This window comes from Quercus robur, chromosome 9 (genome assembly GCF_932294415.1).
Source record: "Quercus robur chromosome 9, dhQueRobu3.1, whole genome shotgun sequence".
Classification (NCBI taxonomy): domain Eukaryota; kingdom Viridiplantae; phylum Streptophyta; class Magnoliopsida; order Fagales; family Fagaceae; genus Quercus; species Quercus robur.
In genome coordinates this window covers 2,494,274-2,521,516 of record NC_065542.1, presented here as the reverse complement: position 1 = coordinate 2,521,516, position 27,243 = coordinate 2,494,274, and the positions used below count along the sequence as shown (strand labels likewise).

General features: G+C 31.5%; 1 protein-coding gene and 1 pseudogene across 1 annotated transcript; both read right to left on the bottom strand.

The window, feature by feature from the left end:
- Positions 1-8,374: 8,374 nt before the first annotated feature.
- Positions 8,375-11,814, bottom strand: LOC126699767 (disease resistance protein RPV1-like). Its single transcript, XM_050397734.1, has 3 exons — positions 11,318-11,814; positions 9,211-9,500; positions 8,375-8,514 (listed from the first exon to the last, which is right to left on the bottom strand). Exons 1-3 carry the CDS (start codon positions 11,812-11,814, stop codon positions 8,375-8,377), a joined length of 927 nt encoding a protein of 308 aa, XP_050253691.1.
- Positions 11,815-18,651: 6,837 nt separating this feature from the next.
- Positions 18,652-27,243, bottom strand: part of LOC126699310 (protein DETOXIFICATION 14-like) — a 52,234-nt pseudogene continuing 43,642 nt past the window's right edge.

Genomic DNA, 27,243 nt, shown 5'->3' with positions numbered 1-27,243 from the left:
CAAAGCCGGATCCAATTGATATTTATAGGCTGTTTAATAAAGGATTGTACTCTGTTCTTTCTTTCTCCGTGTGTTTGTGTTCACAATTTCACATCCCTGTTTTCAGTCAAATGCCTTTTCCCAGTCTCAGTTGCCTTTTCCCATTACTTTTTTTTTTTTTAGAGACAGAGTAGTTTCATGGTAATCAGTTTAAGGGCTGTTTGGTAGGACATTTCAAATATCCATTTTCAGTTTTTAATAACATTATACATATTTTTACACACTTTTTCACCCACATGTATTTCAAAAAATTACTCAAATGTGGTGGGCGTACTGCATATGAGAATTGAAGAAGGAAAAAAAAACTTTTTTATTTAGCTAAAATTTATGGTAAAAAATAAAAATTATCATTAGATTTTGCGATACTATCAAAACTCTTTAAAGAGTACAAAGCTTACATAAAGCCATTAGAAAATTTATTTGCCATTAGAAAATTTCTAAAAAAGAGATTTTAGAAATTCTCTTTTTTATATTTTCAATAAACTTCCTTCTTCATTTCTAATTATTATTTATTTTTAAAAAATTAATTGTTATTTTTCTATTATGGATTATTCAAACACTATTTTATGTATATAATATGTTGAGTAGATACGAATGAATAAAATTTCACATTAAATGATAATGAAAATAGTGAATTATTATTATAATATAAGTTGATCCTAATTCATAGACTTATTTTTTTAAATTAAACTGTGTACTTTATATTATATTTTATGCTCAATTGGAATTTGTTATTTCTCCTATTCGTGTATGTTCACAATTTCATGCCATTCTTTCAATCCAATCAACCACACTTTTACCCTTTAAAAAAAAGTGTAAATTGTCTTATGTGCTTGAGCAAATTGAATATTTTAAAAAAATCATGATAGCTTATGATATTAACTCCAATCTCAGAGGCAGATTGGATTCATTTTCATTTTAGTTTTTAATTAAAAAAAATATCATTTAGGTTTAAAAATTTTAATTTTGTCCAATTACTCCTTTACATTTGCAATAGTTGTGCATGTCCTCATCTATACTACTATTTAAGGGGCTTTCCCTGTTTGGATTCCTCATTTTTTTTAGTTCAAAAATACCCCTATACCCCTATATTTAAGTAGAGACAAAACTAAAAGATAATCCGCTAAAAATGCAGCTCTAACTCCCACTAAAACATTGCCTAAAAAATAAGACCACTTTCCTGTTAATTTTCAAATTACTTTATCCACTTATAAATTAGATTTTTAAAATAAAAATTATATATATAAAACATTTTTTTTTTAGGTAAAAAAAAGTCTCATTGCACGCGCAAAGCGCGTGTGATGAGGCTAGTTCCATCCAATGCCTTTACAGATTTTTTTTTTAATTTTTTTCCAAAATTTAAAATTAAAATAAAATGAAATTTTTTTCTTTTATTGAAAAAAAAATACTAATGCTTAGCTAAAAGATAACACTAATTCCCTCAATCTAATATCATAGATTCACAGCCACCACACAGTATCAGCACATCGCCACCACACAGTAATATTATTACATAATTGCCTGTTTAATAAATGAATGCACTCTATTCTATCTTTCTCCATGTGTTTGTTTTCACAACTTCAATATCATCTGTTTCAACTCAAATCAACTACTCTTTTGCTTAGTGAGCGTTTGGATTCAGCGTTTCCTTCACGCTTTTAAGGGAGCAAAATTTACAGTTCATAGACAAAATTTACTGTTCACGCACTGTTCATACATTAAAAAATATTAAAAATGGGTCCCACAGTACTATTCACACATATAAAAATTATTTTGTTACAGTGTTTTCAGTTTTCAGTTTTTAGTTTTAGCAACAATAAGTTCAATCCAAATGGACCCTTAGTCTTAAGTCTTAAATGCCTATTTTCCTTCGTTTCTTTTTTGGCGTGGCAGAAGGGTTGAGCTTACCGACTATTGCTAAATGAAAGTCAATTCATTGATATTGATTCCCCCACTTTATCTTTTTTTCTTTCTTTAGAATTATAAATAACTAAAAGGGGCAAAGTAATTTCATGGTAACCAGCAATGGAGCTTATAATTGAAATTTCATTAAGACATGAACACATGATAATTATTTGACATGTGTCCAAATCCCAATGGATCCAACACACTAAATTTAAGCTGATTCCTTTACTTTGAAGTTTCATTCTTAGTCTCCTCAAACTTGGAAAAGTTGGTCTTTTTTTTTTCTTTTTTTTTTAATCCCATTTCCTCCAAACTGAAGTGAGATGAAGCACATCTATTTCTTATGCTGTCTCTTGTGCTATATGATCCCCAATCTTAAGTTATGGTACAAATTCCGGTGTTCATCAAATTTTTTTTTTTAAGGCACAATTTTGTTATTAGTCATAATGAATTAGAAAAATGTTAAAGGTCTTACAAGTTTTATTACATAAAGTTTACAAATTGATGTGACAATAAATATAATTGGTAGATTTCAATATATTTGAAGGTCTTTTTGTGGTTGGTGATACATCATTTAATAAGCTTAATGTAATAAAAATTGTAATAAATGCTACACTACTCAATAAATTATGGCTACGAAGATACCATAGACAACCTTATCTTTCCAAAAGACCATTAACCAGATTGCATTTTTCAAAAAAAAATAATTAGCAAATTATGTTTCTTTTACCAGCCAGTCAACAAAGCTGTCAAGTGTCAATCATCCTCTAGAAAACTTAAACACAAAGAAAGAAAAAGTTTAATCAAAATAATACCAGGCGAACACTCTAGTCATTCTCCGAAACTCCAAGCCAAGTTTTGTCCACAACATGTCAGCAACAGCCCACACGCACAAAACAAAGTCCGCTTTTCACACTACCGCTCGACGCGAAACACTCTAGAAGGGAAGAAACTCAGCGTATTTACGTCATCTTCAAGGCAAAAGGGAAAAGAAAAAAAAAATGTTATGAGTATGACATTGATGAATTGGTGATTTACTTGGCACATACAAAGTCTTCTTTAGTTTAACAAAAAAACAAAAGTCTTCTTTAATTTAACAAAAAAACAAAAGTCTTCTTTTATGTTGCGTAACATGATAATTAATAATTATTAATCCAAAATAAATTATACACTAACCAAAAAGATTTAAAGAGTTGTTTGATGCTATAAAAAAATTTTAGTAATAAAAAATATCATAAAGTCACAATTGATTTGGTAGCAATCAATTTGATTTTTACTTATTAGCTCACTAATAAAAATGTCATGTCATCATTTGAATTAAAAATGTCATGTAATTTCACTAATGAAAATGTCATGTCATCATTTGATTTATAATTTGGGCTTTATATGAGTGTGGGCTGATTGGGTTTTAATTTTTAAGTGTGAGTGTTAATGTTTTAAGAGAGATCTGGCTGAATGTTTGCAAGTTAAAAGGGTTTGGACCTAAAATTATGTTGGGCTTGAGTTGGTTATGCCTAAGTATTTTTGGACCTGGGTGTAAATTAGTATGGGCTAGTCATGTTAGTGGGCTGGTCTCACTTTGAGAGAAACTCAATGACAATGAGATGAGTTAGGCCCAACTCAAGCCCCAATCCTTCAGAAGCACCGATGGTGGTGCACCTAACATCGAGTAGGTGAGGCTTTATTGTAAGGTGGTGAGACTTTGCACGTGTGGCTGGGTCAGCAGGGACGGAACGTGTGGGCTTAGGGGGCCATTGCCCCAGAACGACTAGTATATAGCTACACAAAATTTTTGACCTTGTCCCTCTCTCTCCATATTTTTTTACAAATTGACACAAGAAATTCTTCAATTTTTTTTTTTATTTTTTTTTTTTTATCAAATAATCCCTTTGCTCAATTGCCCCAAGAATATCAAGAAAATCTTTTAGACTAACCAATAAAACAATTCATAAACCTAGATAATAAGAAAATCCCTTAGCCAAATGACAAATCCAGTCTAAAAAAAATACCAAAAGGACAATTACAAATGATAAATCCTTAGCAAAACAATCCTTTAGTGCAACACCACCACCACCATCATCTTCTTCTTTGGCCAGTTGCCGTACTAGTACCACCATCGTCGGACAAAGACTACCATCAACATTTTCTTCATGCCGCATCTTTACTTGCTTTCGTCTTAATTTATTTTTCTAAATTCACAACCTTCAATGCATGTGTTCATCTCTCCTCTTTGTTAAATGATTATGGAGAAAGTTTATCTCCAAACGAGTTTGGAAAGAAATTCTTCAAACTCTCCTTATATTTTTTTATTGAATGTAAATTTTGATAAAACCACAATTAAATTGCATTTTCTTATCATATCTTTCATACATGTAAAATTTCAAGAAGTTCAAAGATCAATAGCTATGTCATCAATAAATTTGTTAATTTTAAGTTTTTGTAGTCTTAAATTATGTATAAAAAAAAAATTTATGGATCGAATAGTAATTAACATCCGAGTTGAAATAAATTTAACATGTATATTAAGAACATTAAGAATATGCAATTCGGTGGTTAGATTTTCAAAATATGTATAACACCATGTGTAGAACTAGAGTAAAAGAGATAGAAAGAATGGCCTTTTTTTTTTTTTTTTTTTTTTTTAATGGATTTGGGCTAAATCGTCCTTGAGTACTCTTTGGAAATTGTTGTGGAGGTGATGTGTCATGAGAGGAGCCTGAGGAGATTGGGATGTCACGGGATTTCCTAAAGCAGTTTCCCATTGAGAAAGACAGAGGAAGGGCGAGATAGAGAGAGAGAGTTTTAGCTTGTAGTGCTTTTGAGAATTTTTATAATCTTCAATTTAGTTGCAAGAGCATATTTTTATAAAAAAATTCGAGAAGTTTGATTTCAACTGCTCTACACTGCTTTTTTCTTTTTTCTTTTTTGTTTTCTTTCTATTTATGCTTTGCTTTTGCCTCTTGGATAGTCCTGGGCATCATTCTTCTTTCTCTTTTTGCTTAGATACGCTTTTGCAAAGAGAGAGAGAGAGAGTCAACAGTCATTACTTTGATTTATCAAAAGAAAATGGCCTTCAATGTGGTAACGAATTTTGCATTGTCTCAAATGTCTAATTGCAAATACAACAACATTCATTGATTCACAACTAGGTCCTCTTATAGAATGAGGAACCATCTTTGTTTGAATATTTTTCTCTTGTAATTACATTATCTAACAAGAATTTAGAAAGGCATTCATTGATTCACAACTAGGTCCTCTTATAGAATGAGGAACCATCTTTGTTTGAATATTTTTCTCTTGTAATTACATTATCTAACAAGAATTTAGAAAGGTCATCTAATTGCAAGTTGTGTTGGAAAACTTGAATTTGGATATGGATTTTGATTTTGATTTTGAATCAATAGATTTGAAATGCCTCAATTTCAAATCCATTGATGTGGCCAAAAATCCTAGGATATGAATTTGGTCAAGAAGTACCTCCATTCATGTGGCCAAATAAATTTTGCATCTCTCCAAACTTTGCAAATTGGTTTGATCTTGTGATAGTCACCATAACTTTTTTAATAGCTACAAATAAATTAATAATAATAGAATATGTTATCTGATAGACAAAATTGCTATAGGTCTTGTACAACTTTTTACTTCAATTTAATTATAATAGTGGTAATTAAAAAAAAGGGAAAAAGTTAATGTATGCCCTCAGGGCATTAGTTTATGAAATATTTTTAAAAACTTTTTTGGAAAGAGAAAAAAGAAATTAATGTTTTTTTTTTTTTTTATGGTTTTTTATATTTCTCACAAAAGTGGTGTCAAAACTTTACTTAAATAGTTTATTAACAATTATTCTAAAAGAACCCGTTAATAATAATTTTTTTAAAAAAAAAAGAAAAAGAAAAAAAAGACCATCTATATCTCACAAGCATTAAAGCACCTTAACCACCTAACAAGTTCCACATTGTGTCTGAGTTTCTATGATTTTGTTCCATTGGAGCTAAAACTATTCTGCAAATTAATATGAGGGCCCCTTTTCTGTTGAAAACTCTGTTTCTCATGTAATTATCTGCTATATCAAGAATTTGGAAATTGGTTACCAATGACTCAATTTTCCAATTCTACACTTGACAAATTTCTGTCCATTCATAATTCCTTCAAACCATACTAATTACGACAACAGAAGAATCTTCTAAAGAGCAAGGAAACCATATAAACTTCTCCGAAATTCACAACTCATGCTCTCATTGAGATTAACTCAAATACACTACATGAGAGAAATGTGAGAAAGGTACCTAATAGTATAGCTTGTAGGTGATATGACAGCAGTAAGCTCAATTGAACTTTATTATATTTTATGAAAATAGTAAGCTCAATTGAGCTTTACTATATTTTATGAAAATCATAATAATTGAAACCATATAAATCATATCTGATAAGGACTAGAACCCATCAAAGAAAAAAAAACAAAAACAAAAAAAAACTCTCTATACCAAGGGAGTTAATCTCGTACCAGAGACTGTACCGGTTTGACTAGTAGAACGATATATTTCAGTACCGGTCAATACTGGTGTACCGTTTCGGGTTTACCATTATTTTTTATATTTATAAATATATATATATATATATATATATATATATATATATATATATATATATATATATATATATATATATATATATATATATATATATATGTATGTATATGTGTGTGTGTGTGTGTGTGTGTGTGTGTGTATTATAATAAATATAAAAGTTTACCAAAAAACATTACCTCAATTCAGAACAAATTATTCATAATTTGGACTTTAGCATCAATTAAAAGGGGAAAAAAAAACACAATATAAAAAATAGAAAGCTTAATTGTTCATTGCATACTAAAAAAACAAATAATATTAATAAGTTATGTAAGTAAGTTACCACTCTGTTCGTACAAAAATTAAAAAATTACAAAACTAAAATAAATAAATAAAGCTTTTTTTCTGTACCGGCCGGTACACTTAGTACTGGCCGATATTGTCCGAAATCGGCTGATACATGGCTGGTATTTAAACTGGTATGAAACGTTGGCATTTCGATATCGGTATATGTATCGGTACGATACATACTAGCCGGTACGGTGTCAACCACCTTGCCCTATACACTACTCCTACACCAAACTTGTCACTCTGTTTCCCATACTAACTTGTAATCGTGGCATTTCTCTAATAAATATACTTATTATTTGTAAGTGACAGTAATTTTAATTAATTAATAAATAGGAAAACGTCTCCTTAAATTTTTATTACATTTATTAATGAAAAGATTGCACTTTTCTTTACCCAATTTTTGTCCTTGATGCAATCAAAATTGTTACCTTGATTTCTCGATCAAGAATCTTTGAAATTTGATTCTGGGAAAAAAAAAAAAATTTTTTTGAACTCCCCCTAAAAATTCTATAAACTAAACACTTCTTAAGGCCCATTATTGATGAATCACTATGTGACAGGCCAAGAAGTAAGCTAATATTTTGTTGCACCATACCAAAATTTTGTACCTCCTAAATCCCAAATTTAAAAAGAGAAAAAGAGAGTCGTACCTAAATAAAGGAACAGAGCCCATTATTGAAATATAGCCCAAATCCAAAGAAACTGACCCGAGAGAGATGGAAAAAAAAAAAAAAATTGCATATCCGAATCCGACCCACGATAGTATACATAGATTGGGAGATTCGAAACCTATTAAAAAAAAAAATCTAATCCTAATTCCTAACTCTAAACTTAACCCCGCCACCTTTGGCTTTGTCTCTATCTCTCAAGTCTCATCCCCATTCCAAATCCAGAAGATTCGTCGATGTCAGGTGGGTCAAGTTCAGGGTCAGCGTCAGGGCCGAAGGAGAGTTTGAGATCGTTTTCTGTGGAATAACTTTGGTGGGAGTCCCTTCCACTCTCTAGCAAGACATTTCCTCTTGAATATATAGGGCTCTTTTATAATCTAAAAAGAATATTACTTTACAACTGAACTTGTTTGAAACTTTCTCCTTTTGAATTGCAAGGAATATATTGTTTCATAAACATTATCACAAAAACACATAGAAGGTAGAAATGTGACAAAGTTATCTGAAAGTATTGCTCGTAGTTCATCCAATAGCACTAGCCCACTTGAAATTCATCCAACAAAAAAATATTATTACAAAAACCATGTAACTCCTTATCTGTCAAGAGCTAGATCCCCTTTAAATTTTAAACTCCATTTTCATTTTGAAACAAGATGATTAGATATGCCACTTGAACAACTTCCCAAATCATTGTAATTGAACCAAATACAAATTTAAAACATGGACAGGCTCATTGAATTACATGTGCACATCTAGTTGTCAAAGCCTCAATTGATATTCATCCTATGAAAAATAGCTAGTCAAAGTATAAACAGGACATGAGGGTCATCTTCTGTAGTCAGGTCAATAATCATCATCATCATCAGCATCTTCTGCATATGCATCATTATCTGCATATGCATCATCATCATCATCATCTACAAATACATCATCATCTACAAATACATCATCATCATCTGCATATGAAGCATCGTCATCATCATCTACATATACATACACATCACCATCATCATCATCTGCATATGGATCATCATCATCATCATCATCATCATCATTTGCATGTGAAGCATCATCATCATCATCATCATCATCATCTACATATACATCAACATCATCATCATCATCATCATCATCATCATCAGCTGCATATACATCATCACCACCAATTCCATATTTGTCAACATCTGAGTGAGTAAGGTACTATAATAATAATAATAATTCACTCATTACAAACTAGTGTCATTGGAGTTTCTTATTATCTATTTTATAGAGCATGACACCATTGATTATCAAGTATACACATGGCAGGGAAGGAAATACTATTTAGTACTTAGTTTTCAAGTTTCAAGAAGTTATCAGGAAAAATTGTCTTGCGTTTGCCTGCAGAAAATGAATAGGCAAAATGGCATGATACTCTGATAGTTACATGCCAAATTAGGATTGAACCATTTACATTACCAAAATTCTTGGTCCTTGGAGCAGTGTAACGAGTAAAGCTTTAGAATGTATTTCCTATTAGATCATATTCTTAACTTGCCTAAGGTTCTATACTAGTTATTAAGCTTCCTGCAAGTGATGATGATGTAGAGGCTTAGAAAATATAGGGTGATTGGGATTGCTTGCGGTCAGCTAAAAAAAAAAAAAAAAAAAGGCTGGACTATACTAATGAGCTGTGCAACAAGTAAAATAAAATAAAACAGGGTTAGACTTATAATAGGAAAGATATTGGAGCAGGTCATTACCATTGTATGAAAAGAGATCACTTTCCTCAGGTTCAATATCGCTATAGTCATCACAGCTACTTGTTGAATTGTCAAATCCATGATGGACACCATCCCAACCTTCATAAGTAATGACACGGCTACTGCTGCACCCACGTTTCTGCACACTGGCAAATGAGCTTGAGGATTTTGAACTCAATTTCTCCATTATCTCATTCACAATGTCTTGGATAAATTCTGCCTCATGCCTGCAAAGATGATAGAAGAAATTTACATGATGGTCCAAACCAATTATAAAATCATCTTTTTCACAATGTGTTGGATCAATTCTGACTCATGCCTGTTAACAAGATAGAAAATAATCACATGATGGTCCAAACCAATTATAAAACCGCAGAGGATGAAGAAAAAATACCAGGCAAGAATACACCTTGCACAAGCATGTACATATGAATTCATCAGCTCATGGAGAGAAATACTGATATAGAATTGTATATTATATTCAGGGCTATAGTTATCGTTATATTTTGTTAAGATTACTAGAATACAAATAATAAAAGGTTAAGCCTTAGTGCCAGCACAAGCACAAGTTTTTACCTCTTGAACGGAGACTCAAATAATGGTGTATTTTTTTTCTTTTTCTTTTTCTTTTCGCTTTGCTTAAGAAGAGGTGTTCTTTGAATTTCTATTTAGGCACTAATATCATTATAAAATACTAAAGCTCTACTTCTTCAAAATTACATAATTTTTATTTTTTTTTATTTTTTAAAACAGTTGATTTGTGAATAAAAGGGTTAAAATGCGCTTTAAGGAATTTATTTAACCAAAAATAGTGATTGGACCAAAACAAATTCCTTTTAAAAAGGACTTGCATGCGGTAAACTTAATCCAATCTATAATTTGGCAAAAGGTCATTTTGGGTTGTTAAAGCGTCACATTGATTTATTAAGGTTGCGTTTGGATAGATTATATTTAGCATCTTATTTTATTATTCAGTTTGTTTTTGCTACTTTTCATGGTCCCATTTCACTTTTTAATACTATTTATATGTCTTATTATACTATTTCAATTAACTTTTAGCTTTACCTCTAGTATTTTTAACAAAAAAATTTTAATTTCAGCTAAATAAATTGTTCTCAAACGATCCCTTAAAGTGTTATAATTGACACAAGCTGGTTACAATACAAAGGCCCACAACCTTGTATTGTTTGACAAAAGTTTGGTTAATTGAATAAACTCATAGTGTTCTTTCTCAAAAAAAGAGTCTTCAGTTGACTTAAATTCTTAAGGGGCACGGCTAGAGTAATTGGTGAATGTTTGTCCATAATATTAAAGCATCATGTGACTTAATAAATTTTTTGTTTCTTTTTTTGAAAAGAGTGACTTAATAATTGATTACCTCTTCATAGTAGAATTAAATTTTTTTTAGTCATCATAATGTATAGTCTTTCAACCATTTTTATAGGTAGACTTTGACTAAAGAAGCCAATGGGTAAACTTATCCCACCAAAGGAACTGGAAAAGTACAATTTACTTAAAACTGAAAATAATGTAACAAAATAATTTTTAAATATGTGAATAGTGCGGTGAAACCTAATTTTAAAGTTGTTTTTGTTGGAAAAAAGTAGTTTGCGGGTCCCGTAAATAGTGCACGGGACCCACTAAAAAAAACACACTGCTGGAAACGCAAAACGCGCTTCCCAAATGGAGGCTCAATTACTACATTAAAATCCATAAAGCACCAAGTGTTCCATATAAACTTGGAGATTTTTCACTCGTGTGGGACTTGGGAGCAATTTAAGGACTAGCTTGACAAAATAACCCCATACAATTCCAACTATATTCAATTCTCCAATTTTTTCTTGAAAAAAGAGAGAGAGAGAAAACAATAACAAAAGTAAAGTTAAGAAAATAAAAAATAAAAAATGGAGAAGATGAATTAGGCATTTTAACTAGCATACCATGATGTAGTTCAATACATGCATGTTATGTTATATTCTAATAGCTAATTATATGATTCATGGTATATGAAAGAAGCTTATCATTTGAAATTCATGGAAATTACCTATTTTGTAAATGCCAACCAGAGATATTAGCCACTTTTCTTAAAGTAGCTCTCCATGTTTCCACCTTCTCTATGTTATCTTTAAAGCGTTCCTGGTGATCAGTAAAGGCTTGTTTAAAAGTTCCTGTTTGTTTCCGTACATCAGTCGGGTCAACATCATAAAAAATTGGCAAAACTATCAGTCCCATTTTTTCCCTGCATTTGACAATCTTGGCAAGCTCATCCAAGCACCACGTAGAAGATGCATAGTTTTTTGAGAGAATGATTATAGCAATCTGTGATTTTTCTATTGTTTTGAAGAGATTAGAAATAGATTTTCCTTTCTCAAGTTTTTCATCCCTAAATGTTAAAATGTCCTTTCGTTGCAAAGCAACATATAGATGGTCAGTAAAATTATTACGGGTATCCTCACCCCTAAAACTAAGAAATACATCGTATTTCCATTGATGTGTTGAAGAAGAAGATGGTGACGACGAAGACTCTCTTTTACACTTCATTGTAGGCTTGTAGCTGTTGGAAATTTAGATTAAAAAAAGTACAACCAATTAAAAATAAAGAAAATTAAATAATTAAATAAGGGAAGAAGAAAACGATGTGAAGTGGGATTTTAGTTTCAGACAGGGAGTGAAACGGTAATAATAAATAGAGATGATTGTGTTTGTGTGTAAAACTTAAAAGTGAGAACTTACCCATTTGTGAGAAGGAATTACAGCAGCGATGGTCTCCAAAACCTCCAGAAAACACTCCGGTTTTAGACAATCCAACGACTCCTGTTTTTCTTTTTCTTTTTTTCTTTTGTTTCTGTTTTTCCAAAGAAGGGACGACTGAAAATTATTTAACTATAGGAAATGAGACAAAGATAATTTAATAGATTTTCCTTTTTTTTAAAAAGACTACGGAATTTAAGCACTCTTATAAAAACTCTAATCTTAGAAAGCAAACTTTTGTTTGGAGCTTTATTCATTCATTTCATTGGTAATGAGAAAACCAACTCGAGGTTCAAACCTTGAAACAAACAAAAGTTGAAACTCTTGCTTCACGGCAATTAGGAAGAAGAAAACAAGTTGATATGGATTTTTCATTTCAAGAAAAAAAAAATGAAAGGGAAGAAATAAAAGGGATGAATAAGTGTGAAAAATGACACTTACATATTTGGAAATTGAAATTAGAGAAGACTAACTGTGATTGTAATGCTCGAAACCCACTTGAAACAAAGCCGGATCCAATTGATATTTATAGGCTGTTTAATAAAGGATTGTACTCTGTTCTTTCTTTCTCCGTGTGTTTGTTTTCAGTCAAATGCCTTTTCCCAGTCTCAGTTGCCTTTTCCCATTACTTCTTTTTTTTAGAAACAGAGTAGTTTCATGGTAGCCAGCTATGAATATGAAGCTGTTTAAATTTCCTTTTTCTTTCAGATGTGGTGGGCGTACTGCGTATGAGAATTGAAGAAAGAAGGAAAAAAAAAAAAAAACTTTTTTATTTAGCTAAAATTTATGGTAAAAATTATCATTAGATTTTGCGATACTATCAAAACTCTTTAAAGAGCACAAAGCTCACATAAAGCCATTAGAAAATTTGTTTGCTCTTGCTTTCATCTCCATTTTTTTTTTTAGGTTAAATTGCAAATTACACTCCTAAAGTTTAGGGTTGATTGGATTTTACACCTTAAAGTTTCAGAATTTGGATTTTACTCCCTAACGTTTGGGAGTGTTTAGATTTTATACCTTGATATTTCAGAATTTGGATTTTACCTCCTTATATTTTAGGGGTGTTTGGATTTTATTCCTTAAAGTTTTGGGGTGTTTGTATTTTACACCCTAAAGTTTCAGAATTTGGGAGTGTAAAATCCAAGCACTAGTAAACTTTAGAGGGTAAAATCCAAATTTTGAAACGTTAGAGTATAAAATCAAAACACCCTAAACTTCAGGAGGTAAAATTCAAATTCTAAAACTTCAAGATGTAAAATCCAAACACTCCCAAACTTTAGAGGTGCAATTTGCAATTTACCTTTTTATTTATATAAACTTCCTTCTTCATTTTTAATTGTTATTTATTTATTTAAGTTTTTTAAATTTTAATTCTTATTTTCTATTAGGGTTATTCTGAAACTTTTTTATGTATATAATGTGTTGAGTAAATATGTGTTAGTAAAAATTTACATTAAATGATAATGAAAATAGTGTGTGATTATTGTAATATAATTTGATCCAAACTTGTAAACTTTAAGTTTTTAATTAAAATGGTGTACTTTAACTTTATATTATATTTCAATGCTAAATCAAAATCTGTTAGAGTACTCACAGCGGTAAAGCTAAATAGCTATATAGCTATTTTAGTTTCACCAAAACACAAAAATCCATATTACAGTAGTGGAGTTAAAGGTAAATTTTTTACCTTCATTGCTACAGTGCACATCTATATATGGCTATGCACTGTAGCTAAGAGCTATAAAAAAAAAAAAAAAGAATTACTCTCAGCCGGATTAAAATAATATTTGCTTATTTTTTATTTTTTATATTATTTTATTCTCCCTCTCAGACTCACTCTCAAGCTCTCACCTCTCTCTGTCTCACCTTCTCTCAAACTCTCTCAAGCTCACTCTCTCAAACTCTCACCTCTCTGTCCACCGGCCTGACTCACCATCACCGCCCATCGAAGCTCGATGTCATCGAGCCACCAACTGACCCACTTCGTTGAACTCCTAAGCCGCCGATCAGTGGGCTTTTGGTTGGGTTGATCATAATGGGTTTTTTTTTTTTTTTTTTTGATTGGTTGTTGGTGGTGGATCATGGTGGTTTTGGGTTTTAATGGTGCTGTGGGTGATGTGAACTAGTGGGTGATCATGGCATGCTGCCGATCCATCTGAGTTTGATCTGGGTTTTTGGTTGGGTTAATCACTGTGGCTTTTGTCAATTGTGGATGATCTAGTGGGCTTTTGGTTGGGTTGATCATAGTGGTTTTTTTTTTTTTTTTGGTTGTCGGTGGTGGATCATGGTGGTTCTGGGTTTTGATGGTGCTGTGGGTGATGTGAACTAGTGGGTGATCATGATGGTTTTGATGGTTGCTATGGATTGTGGATGATCATCGTTGTGTTGTGGGTTATTGGGAAATTAATTTTTATTGGGTTTGGTATATTATTTTATTGTAGTGAGTATATTATTTTATTGTAGTAGATATATTATTTTATTGTGTTGAAAGTTAAAATAAATCCACTGCTATAGCATGTTTTGTAAAGTGAGTATGTAAAACAGATAAAGTAAATTTTGTGGTGTCAAATAGCTAAATTTTTAGCATCCACTGTTGTGGATGCTCTTATATCTCTTATTCATGTGTGTGTTCACAACTTTACATCTGTCTTTCAGTCAAGTTTAAACTTTTGCCTTTACTTCTTTGATGGTTAGTCGAGTGCAGTTTTTCCAATCCCCCCGTTTCTTACTCCTTTGCTTTATTGTTTTTTTTTTTTTTTTTTTTTTTAATTATTATTATTTAAATCAATAGAGGTGGACTAAGAGCATTCTCATCAGGTGTGTCAAATTCCAAATATTTGACATTTGACACACCAAAGACCAAAAAACCCCTCTCATTAGATGTTCCAAATCTCATAATTTTTACCGCATGTGAACAGTATCATTCTATCTTTGGAATGGTATAGATTGAGAATACTAAAAAAAAAAAAAAGTTTTTTATTCATTTCTTTCTCATCCTTTATGGCTTTCTTCTCCTCTCTCTTTCTTTTTCTTTTTCTTCTTTCTTTCTCCGGCACTCCTTCATCTCTGTCACTCTCTTTTCCTCTTTTCTTCTTCTTTCTCCAGAAGTTTCACCTCTCTCTTTCTTTCTTTTTCTTTTTTTTTTCTCTCTTTTTTTTCTTTTTTCTTTTTTCTATCAATTTCTCTGCGCCTCTCTGTCTCTTTTTTTTTTTTTTGTCATTCTCTCTCTATTTCTTCTTTTTTCTCCGCCTAAACCGTTGCCATTGAGATTGGCCGTTGCCATAGAGTTTGGCCTCACTGATAAGGTCGACTGGTGGAGCGCATGTAAGTTTGGCCCTCTATTTTTTTTAAAGGTGGTGTTGGTGGATGTGGGTTTGTACCGATGGTGGCTGTTAGTGTTGTTGCGGTAGTGATTGTTGGTGGTCGTTGTTGCAACAGTGGTGGCTATGGGTTTGTTTGATTTGGGATGGGTTTTGAGGTTTGTGAATGTGGTGGGTTGTTGTGGATTTTTTTTTTTTTTTTAAGGTGGCGTTGGTGGATGTGGGTTTGTGCCGGTGGTGGCTATCGGTATTGTTGCGGCAATGGTGGTTGTGCCGTTGTTGTTGTTGTTGATGATGATGGGAAGGAGTTAATATATTATTTTAAGAACAAAGTTTCTCTCTAAACTAGTTTGGAGAAAAACTCTTCAAACTTCTCATATATTTCTTTTTTGGTGTGAATTTTGAAAATCTAACCGTTGAATTTCATGTTTCTTATGTTCTTAACATGCATATCAAATTTCGCTCAAATCGAATATATTTACTATTTGATCAATTAACTTATTTTTTATTTACAACTTTAGATTACAAAAACTTGAAATTATAACATTTATTTGATGACATAGCAATTGATTTTTGATTTTTTTGAAATTTTGTAAGCATTAAGGATGTAATAAGAATATGCAATCTAACGGTTAGATTTTCAAAATTCACACTCAATATAAATATATATGATGAGTTTGTAGGTTTTCTCTCCAAAGTAGTTTAGAGAGAAACTTTGTTCTTGTTTTAATGTGCTGTAAATATTATTTTAATGTATAGAATTGAAGAATAAAACATGTGATGAATGAGATATTATAAAATGATATATTAAAATAATAAAATAGGCTTTTAGTGTGTCAAAATGACATTTTTTTATAGAAGAGCTGATGGTAATGCTCTAAGTATTCATCTTGATATATATATATATATATATATATATATATATATATTTAATGGAAAAGGGGACTTCTGGGGTGAACTCATTGTCATCGATCTCATGCTATGTGATGGTAAGAATAATACCATGAGTACTATTGGAGCCTTGATGGGGCTACTATTGTGGGCATAATACATTCGTTGAAATATCACTGCTTGAACCGTCTTGAGATTTGGGTTAATTGTCAGATGCTATCAATTTTTTTTTTTAGATATTCAGTTCACTCTATAAGCTTAAACAAACATCATTTAAACAATTTGAATATTCTATTGCTCTTCCTTCTCCATCTTAAACTTTTATTTATCTATCACTAGCCACTAGATACTCTTTCGCGCATATATTTGGCATAACCTAATTTGGTCCCTTCTCCATCTCTAACAGTTATTTATTTACATTGGCTACTAGAAATTCTTCCGCGTATATAATTGCCACAATGTAAGACATATGCAGTTAAGACAAGCTATTGAAAAGAAGCAAGGACTTAGAAGAGCATGGATATTTTTTAAAACAGAGTAAATTGTCCTATGAGCTTAGGGAGAAAATTGAATTTTAAAAAAAAAAAAAAAAAAGCTTATGATAACCCCAATCTCAGAGGCAGATTGGGTTAATTTTCATTTTAGTTTTTTTTTTTTATTAACAAAAATTATCATTTTAGTTTCACAGCCCCTGTTCTCAGTCAAGTGTGTGAAATAGACATTTTCAGTGTATGAGATATTTCCATTAAAGAGAAAGTTTCCTTCCTAGTCTCCTCGTTAGAGAATTGAAGAAAAAAAATTCACTTTTATTTAGCTAAAATTTATGGTAAAATACAAAAATTATCATTAAAACTTTTAACAATACAAACAAATGAAAGTTCTATCTTAATCATTGATAATGATTAAGATAATGATTCCCCCCACTATCTTAATCATTTCCTGTAAAGAAAGAGACTCACACAGATGGAATGAAAGTTCTTGTATTACTTCAATATCAGAGTACAAGATAATTAGCTAACTATATCAATATATAGCATAACAGAGCAACAAGAAAAAGGCGCCAAAACAGCAAAAATAACTAACTCCTAACAACTTAACTAACAATCCAATTCAACTAATCAGTGCTTGACAGCTGGACTTCCTAACAGACTTCTTTCTTTCCTTCACACGTGCTAACAGTGCTGAATTAGTTGATGTCGTTCTCTTCTTTCTTTTGTCGTTTGCTTCACTCTGTCGGTTAGCCACAACTTCAGCTTCAACATTTCCTTTATCTTTTTACCTTATTTTTAGAATTATAAATAAATAAATAACTAAAATGGACAGAGTAATTTCGTGGTGACCAATGATGGAGCTTATAATTGAAATTTCATTAAGATGTGAACACATGGCAATTATTTGATATATGTCCAAATCCCTGTAACATGGTGCTCAATTTTCTCACATTCATGTTGAATCTCCATAATTCCTACAACCATGAGTTTTTCCCAAATAGGGGTAGAAATTTTATTGAATAGAATAATGACAGATTACATCAAATCACAGTAGTAAAGTACGGTGCTTCCCCTTGCCACAGTTGTGAGGGACTTAATATAGTACTAGGCATGTTTAGCCAAACACAGTGGTCCTCTAATGTTTTTAGTCAGGTTGAATTTAAGATATATATTATTCATTCCTATGGGATGACACATAGGAGTGAACAATTCGTTGAATATGTTGTCATAATTTATGACTTACCTTTTCCTATGTATTTGATTTTATAGATATACACACACACTTAAAGATACATATAACAAAAATTTGTAGCAATTCTATCTTCACTCTTACAAAAATAGCAAAAATGGCATTAATGTCTTTATAAAGAGGTTTAAATCTTAAAACTCTAAAATCTTCCACAACCAAAACATTGGAAAGAGTTCTAAAAAAAAAAAAAATACTAAAAAAATTTTCCTCTTTCAAGTTATGAGAAATAGAATGGTGATATTATTGTATTTTCCTTTCGTACGTTGGATAAAAATTAGTATTAGCCAAACTAGACTCCTTGGGAACATCTTACCAATAAAAAATCTTGTCCATTCAACTCAATAAACTTTGAACTCTAGACTAAATATCTCCATCAAATATCCTCTCTCTTGCTTTTGATGCTGGAAACATCAACATAAATACAACTAAGCATTCAAAATGGTTTAGTCTAATATTTTGTCCATTCAACTCAATTTGACACCAATTATTTCAGTCACAATTAGTTATAAGGTTCTCAATTTTAATACAATATGATCAAGTTGAACATGAAATTTAGTTGTAGAAAGGTGTAAAAATAAAACCAAATATATAGAAAGGTAGATTTTTTTTTTTTTTTTGGTACTAGTAACATGTTTTTCCCAATTTGTGAAATAGTTTTAGGATCAAGTAGAAATGCTTCTACAGTAGACCCTTTCCTTTCAAGTGTACACTGAAGGCCACAATGCATACTGGAACCCCAACCAGATAATATGCCTCAAGATTTACATAGGCGCCAATATCCTGCCAGCCACTTCCTCTAGGGACCCTGATGCATATATAGCACAAAATAACTTTGTGAGTTAATGGCAAGCAATATCAAGGAAGAATCACCACTTCTACATTGGTATCATATGCTGATCTATTTTGAAGAAATATACACAATATGATTATGATGGTTATGACTATGGCATAACTACTGCATAAACATTTCCTAATAAAGATATAAGGCTATTTTATAACCCATAAAGAAGATTACTTCCAAGAGTAAGCTTTTTTAAATCTTTATTAGGAAATATTCTAAATGAATAATGAACTAATGTGTATTTGATAGTATAGCTAATAGTATCGCGTGAAATGATAAGAATTAAGAAGTTATACGTTTCAAAAGTTTAGCTCCAACTCAAATGTGAGAAAGTTACCTGAAAGATGACTATTGAGAGACAAAGCAAAGGACCCATATCTGCAATTTCCTTCTTACTGCGAAAGGCATAGACCAAACACGATGGCAGAAGAAGAGAATCACGGCTACAATAAATCTCTGCAACTACAAGAACCATTATAACAGTCATTTAGCTGCTTGTGCATTCCCAGCTCCCAACTCATTCGAAACCCGCAAACCTTGCTGTTGCTGCAAATCCATATGGTATGTAGTAGTACAAATTAGTAATTGTGAGACTGCATGCAGTGAAAAATTAGAAGTATTCTATTGTAATCTCATATAGTAAATATGGAAAAGAAGCATACCATAGCAAAAGCACTGAGTCTCCAATTCTGGATTAGGTAAAAGCCCAGAAAGCAAAATAAGACCCTCAAATGACCACCATCAAGAGGATTATGATTGGTATGCAAAAAAATGCTGAGAGACTTAATACATGTAGCCAAAAAATGAATACTACAAAAATCATGAAAGACAGAACAAAACAGAAAATTACCAAACCATTGCAGCCGAAGCAACAGCAAAGCAAAATAACTCCCTCATGCTGAAGAAGACATCCTTTGAGAATACGGCAGAAGTGTACTCCATGTATACCCCAAGCATGAGCACATCCAATAACTATGATGAAGCACAGGCTAATGTAGCTACACTGCTTCCTAATTTTAATTTAAAAACGAGAATCCAACAAAAAGGTATAGGGAAACATAGAGCTGCAAATGAACTAAAGAGCATTGGAAGGATCAGGCTCTGAATTTGGTAATAGCGAATTCGTGGTTGAAGAATAGCTTATGCAAACAGGTTAGGGATGAGGCATACACAGTATGTCTGAAATATATGTGAGATTGTTGGATCTTGTCCTATGAGTATTAGTAATTTGTCAGTGAATATCCATAGGATATATATAGGGATACAAACCAAAATAAGAGAGATGATGGTGGTGTAAGTATAAATTCCTATTTTTGATATTGCTCTGCTCCATAGGCTTGTCCGCATTAAGTCTCTAATGCACCAGCCATCCCGCACTGCTTAGCAGTCACAAAAATTCACTTATCATCATGATTGAATTATATTCCTCAATCAGACATATTAGATTCTCATACTGGCCGACATCTATGGTGACATAATAACAATGATATAATGATGAAAACAACAACAATAACTATAGATTTGATAGGCATTTGACAAAGAATTATTCTTTTGATTAACTAATTTGTATAAGTAAATAAACAGATTCTAGGCTGTTAGTTTTAGTCAAGTTAATCAAGTTCAATTATGCTTGTCAAGAAGCTAGAGCTCTACCAACACAAAAAATAGATAGTGCATTAGGATGTGCTTTGCTGATTGCTTTCTTGCTGAAAGTTTAAGAATGAAAATGAGTTTTAGTCCTACTTTTATTATTTTATAAAATACACTTTATTCCTTGCCTTTAGGTTAAACCGTTTTACCTTTAATGCTTTTTTCAATATTATAGTTTATCCATTGTGCTCTAGGGTAAAGTAAAAAAATTAATATTTTTGTTGTTATTCATGCAATTACACACATGATACATATAAAAATGTTCTCTCTCTTTCTTTATGAGAGGTGTCTATATCTTATTTGTGAATCTACAGAATGTCTCCTCGTAATGTATGGATACCACAAGTGTGTAGGGCTCACCTGTTGTGAGAGGAGGGCTGCATAAATCCGTGTAATAAGATATTGTCTCTTGTTTGGACTATGTATCCCAAGCAAGAACACATTCAACCAATATGATGAATCAGTGAATACTGTAGCTCCAATGCTTCCTAACTTTAATTGAGAAACTAGAGCCCAACAAAGGGGAATTTTGAAACAAAGAGTTGCACATGAACTAAAGAGCATTGGAAGGACCAGACTCTTGAGTCTGGAAGTAGTGAGTTAGTGATTGAAGTATAGCGTATGAAAACAGGTTAGGGATGTGGCATATGGAGTACATGTGTGCTATAGTGAGATTGAAGGATCTTGGCCTATGAGTATTAGTAGCTTATTTATGAAAATTCATAGGATAGATATTGGGATACAAACTAGAATAAGAGAAGATGTTAGTGTAAGTATAAATTCCTAGCTTTTGATATTGCTCTGCCCCATAGGCTTGTCTGCATAAAGTCTCTAAAGCCCCAGCCTTTCCCACCCTGATTTGCAATCACAAAAATTCAATTATAGCTATGCTTGAATTATATTCCTTACTCTAGCATATCAGTTTCTCAAACTAGCAAACATCAATGGTAAAATAATAATAATAATAATGATGTGATAATGATAACGACAACAACAACGGATATGAAAAACATCTACGACAACAAATTATAGTTTCGGATTGCGAATATGTATAAGTAAATTAACAGATATTAGATAGTTGATTTTAGGGAAGTTGATAAAGCTCATATACTAAGCAGGCTAGCGGAAATTGTTTGACGCTTTCAACAGTGTTTGTTGACTTTTAATTGCAAGGAAATATTCTAGAATGGAGACTGAATTAATGCTTAATTAGCTGATCATATGGCATGATTGATAAAACAAAATAGCTTCTAAACTTGTCCAAAATTCACAACTAATGCTCTCATAGACATCAACTTAAACGCTACACTCTCTTCATTCCTTAGCTCTCTTTTTCTTTGTAATTAGCTTTTCCTTTATGTTTCTGCTTTTCTTTCCTTTTTTGTGATCTTTGATTTGCTTTGTGCTTTTTTACATAAAACAGTTTTTTGAATATACACCTTTCTTACTTATCAAGGAAAAAAAAAAAAAAAAACTTAAATACGCTACAGTATATGGGGAAAAAAAGGTATAGCTTGTGGGAAAGTCACCTAAAAGTATAGCTTGTGCCTTGTAGGCTATCCAATAACAGTTATGAACATCATCGGTTCATCCTATGAAAATCATCATAACTGAAACCATATAAAAATAAAAAGAAGAAGATGAAAGAAAAGATCCTGGCTCTACTGTCTTTATGAAACAAGATACAAAGATATGTCACTTGAATACATTTCCAAATCATTATAACCAAAACCATATATAAATTCGATACAACATACCAATCAGACTGACAGAAATGCTTATGCACATCCAGTAGCCATAGCCTCAACTGAAATCCTCCAGTGAAAATCCTCCCCATTTCGCAGCTAGACAAAGTATAAACAAAACATGAGTGTCATCTTCTGCTGACATGTTAATCGTTATCATCTGCATATATATGAAAACTTGAGTTAGTATGGTACTATAATCAAAACAAAAAATAATAGCAATTTACTCATTAATAATCAGTATAATTGGAGTCCCTCCTTGCATTTTCTAGAAGGCATGTCACCAATGATTACGAAGTATAGACATGGTAGAGACTACATAGTCTCTAGTTTTCACGTTTAAAAAATTTATGAGGATAATTTCTCTTGCTTCTGCCAGCACTACACAAGGTGAATATGAAAATTAGAATAATACTTGGACACTTACAAATTGGATGCCATAATAGGATTGAGCCACCTACCTTACCTAAGCAATTTTGCAGCTTTACTATGGATACATATATTTCATTAGCAATTCATAATCTAAAGGTGTGCCTTCTAATCTACATTGATAAAAGTAGGGCATTAGCACAAATGCAGAAGCGATTGGAATGTAAAGAAAGCTGAAGCCACCAATATGACAACACGTATGGTTGGTCTGAACAATCAAGTAAAATAAGTGGCAAGCCAAAATCAAGAAGTGGTTGGTCTAATTGTAAAGAACCTAAAGGTGGAGTAACTTTGGTGAGAGTCCTTTCCAGTCTCTTGTTTTGCAGTTTTTTTTATTTATATTTTAAATTTTTCTTCTTTTAAGAATAAGAAATTTCATTAACAATAAACTTAAGAAAGTAGAAACATAAATTGCTCTCTATTATTATCTTATCTACTAAAATAGTCTCACTGATATATCCCTACTCTAGCTTTGAAAACCTGAAACATCAATAAAAATCCAACTAAGCATTCAAAACTAGTTTAGTCTAAAGGCCTAGCACGTTTCAATTACCACCAATTTTAATAAAATATAGATTTGACACCAATTACTCTAGTCTGAAATAGTTAGAAGGCTTCGAAAATTCATGCTATATGATAAAGTTGACATAAATTGCAGAATAAAGAAGAAGACAAATTAGAAAAAGGAAAGGGGACAATTTTGTAGAAAGGAAGAATTTTTGTACTAGTAACCTGCTTTTGCCAATTTGTTAAACTTGTTCCATGGGCAAACAAAAATGCTTGTACATTTTAGCAATATAAATAAATAAGCTTGTATAATAGACCCTATCTCTAAATCCAATCTGAAGGACTTTTAAGGATTTAACAAAGGCCACAACAGCACATACTGGTGTCCTAACTAGATAATATGCTCCAAGATAGACATAGGCTCCTCTATGTTGCTAGCCAATTCCTCCGGTGATATAAAGGAAAAATCACAACTTCTACATTAGCTTGATATGCTAGTTTATTTTGAAGAAAGATATTAACAATATAATGGTTTGGCCGTAAGGCCCATGACTATCAAGTAGGCAAGTCCCAGGAAGAAGATTATATCAAGGGTGAAATTGTTTGAAGCTTTCAAAAGTATTTGTAGACTTTTTAATTGTAAGTACATATTCTAGAATAAAGACTGAGTTAATGCTTATCTGATCATATTGTGTGATTGAGAAAAAAAAAAAGTAATAGCTTTCAAAACTTTGACAAAATTCACAACTCATGCTCTCATATAGATTAACTCAAATACACTACATGAGATAAATGTGAGAAAGGCACCTAAAAGTATAGCTTGTAGGCAATCTGATAGCAGTAGGCTCAATTTAACTTTACTTCATCTTATGAAAACCTAATAATTGAAACCATACATATCATATCTAATATTGACTAGAACCTGTCAAAAAAGGAAAGGAAAAGAAAAGATCCTGACTATATTCTCATTATGAAAGAAGGATATATCACAGAATACATTTCCAAATCATCATAATCTATAAATTCATTACAACATATCAGGATTTTTATCCCAAAAAAAAAAAAGAAATAGAAAAAACACAGTTAGATTGACAGAAATGCCTGTGCACATTCAATATCAGTAGCCCCAATTGAAATTCATCCTATGAAAATCCTCCTCCCTATTTTACAGTCAATCAAGGTATGAAAAGAACATTGGCATCATCATCTACAGACATGTCAATTATAATCTGTATATATGTAAAAACCTTGAGTCAGTATGGTACCATCATTATTCTAAAGTATAATCACGTTAGACATGCCAAAAGAAGTATGCAGTCTATAGTTTTCACATGTCAAAAATTTATTTGGCAAAATTCTCTAGAATTTGCAGCACAAGGTGAAAATGAAAATTAGCATAATGCTTGGACAATTACAAATAGGATTCCGAAATAGGACAGAACAATATACCTTAGCAAAATCCATAGAGCAGTATAAGAGTAAAGCTTGAGAATATATTTCCTATCTAGTCTAGATCATTTATTCAACTACTTTGAAAGATATACAATATCTATTAAGTTGAGATCTTTTGGACCCACCTCTAAATTGGACAGAATCATAACAGTCTCATTTTAGGGATTTAAATTCAATAATTGGAATTTTATGGATTAAATTGTAAAATGGCCAAATTGAAAAAGTCAAATAGTAATTTACCAAAGAAATATATATAATGAAGATAATAAACAATAACAATATACTTAAAATTCAAAGAAAGTTATGTTCTTTTTGTTAAATGCACCACCAACACTTTTAATAACAAAAGGGCAGGGTTCACAAACTATTTGTAATAGTATAAGCACTGATTGCAACAGAAATTTAACTATTATATACTACATGTTGTAATGTTTCAATCCATGCATGTTATGCTACATTCTAATAGCAATTTATATACTTCCATCGTATATGAAATAAAGACTTGTCATTTAAATATCAACAGAAATAAAATAGTAATGGAAATTAGCAATCTTTGTAAATAGTAGATACCAACCAGAGAGATTGGCCACTTCTCTCAAAGCAGATCTCCATTTCCACCTTCTTTGTGTTCTCTTTAAAGCATTTTATTATTTTGGGTTCAACAAAAACTTTTTTCTAAAAAACTCAGAAACACTCCTTGAGGTGTTGAAGAAGATGACGTAGTAGACACTCCTTGAGTGCTCATGGAAGCCACAGGGAATAAAATTTGAAGCACAATATGTATAGAAAACAATTTGATGTGTATATCGTGTGCGAAAAGTGAAAGTTACAGATTTGGGAAATAAAAAATAGGAGCAGTGAATTGTGAAAGAGCAAAAAGGTAGTGGAAATCAACGCTGGGATGGATTCAGTTCTTATGAGGTTGACTGTTGACAGTGTGACAGAGAGAGAGATAAAAGAATAGACACTGTTGATTGTTCCGTGACTTCTCTCTGTGAGAGAGAATTTATAGGAGGGCCCCATTAGCTATCTATTATTCTATTAATCATTCAATTTAGCTTAATTATATGAGTTTTGTTAATGGGTGCCTATTGGACATTTTTTTAAAGAATCATTTTAGAAATTTTAATGCCACTTTTATTTTTAAATTTTTTTTTTTTTTTTTTTTTTTTTTTTTTTACACAAGATAGAATTCTACTCTAGCTTAATCTAAGTGTATATATGTGTGAAGTTTCTTCCTGAAGACTTGAACTCGACTCTTGCCCTCTACACCCCACAAGCACTTATACTTGTGAAGTAACAATCGTACTAAGGGTGTGTGGTAGTGCCACACACCCTTAATCTAAGTGTATATATGTGTGAAGTTTCCTTCTGAAGACTTGAACCCGACTCTTGCCCTCTACACCCCACAAGCACTTATACTTGTGAAGTAACAATCGTACTAAGGGTGTGTGGTAGTGCCACTTTTATGGAAAATATAAAAAACTATAAAAAAAAAATGTAAATGTTAGTTACTATTTTTTCTTCTCATAATAAACTTTTAAAAATAGTTCATTTTCAAAAAGAAAAAAATTTTAAAATAATTCATAAACCAATATGTTTAGAGCATTTATTAACTTCTCCCTAAGTTAAAATAGTTTCCTAAGATATTTTATTAATAGATGTCCTAAGGGCAGGGCAACCGTTAGTAAAATCATTTTTTTTTTTTAAATCTCTCACCTTTTTCTTTTTTTCTTTTTTTAAAAAAGCATTTAATCTCAATTTTTTTAAGAAGAGTTTCATCTCACCTTTTTTTTTTGGAAGAGTTTCATCTGATCACCTTCTTTGGACAATCGAAGGTTTTTTTTTTTTTTTTATTCACCCGTCAAAAATTTTTAGAGTATAGTACATTTAGAAATAGAACGTTATATTTTTCTGTAGAAAGAAAAAATTATATTTTAAGTGTAATTTCAAATTAAATCTTATAATTTTTAAATTAAACCATAGGAGGTATATAATAAGACTATATTACAAATTAAACTTGATAATTCCGCTAATTTAAAATTAAGCCCTAAACTTTTAAAATTGTGTCAATGTAAACCCTAAACTTTTGTTTTTAGTTGGATTCTGAATTAAAATTTTTTTTTTTCCATCACAAAATGGAGCTTTATAAAAAGCTAACTACACCCAGAGGAATCATACAACAGGGCTTAAATCATATCTCAATGAAGGTTGCTAGGGAGCAAGGTACCTTCAAAAAATCATGCTCTAAAAGTCCATTTACAACAACTTTGACCAACTAGGATTTTCTTTGAATAGCTTGAGCTACCTGTAGAGCATTTCTCTCTCTACAATAACATTATTGAAATTTTCATTTTTGACAAGGTCAAGGAGGATAGCTTGTCTAAATGCTAAAGCCTCTATCACTGTTTGATTGACTTCAGGAATCAATGATACCCAAACTTTTAAAACTCTTTCATCTTAGCCTCTTAGCACCACATTAGTGGAACTTTCCCTACAAAATTCTGGAGTTGGTTTTCCTTATTTGCTTTCTCCATATGGCATTTCTTGCCATCTGATCTGATAGCATTCAATAGAGGACTCAACTTAGCACAATACTTTGTGTTCTTTCATCTATCTTGAATGAAGCATTATTACAAATCAA

Bases quoted from the DNA above. Each gene is read 5' to 3' on its own strand.
- LOC126699767 (XM_050397734.1), bottom strand. From the start codon at position 11,814: ATGAAGTGTAAAAGAGAGTCTTCGTCGTCACCATCTTCTTCTTCAACA. The intron at 9,501-11,317 runs GTAATTTCCATG...TCATCTTTGCAG, and splicing joins GGTTGGCATTTACAAAATAG to GCATGAGGCAGAATTTATCC. The intron at 8,515-9,210 runs GTTGCACAGCTC...ATGTATATGTAG, and splicing joins TGTTTTATTTTATTTTACTT to ATGATGATGACGATGCTTCA.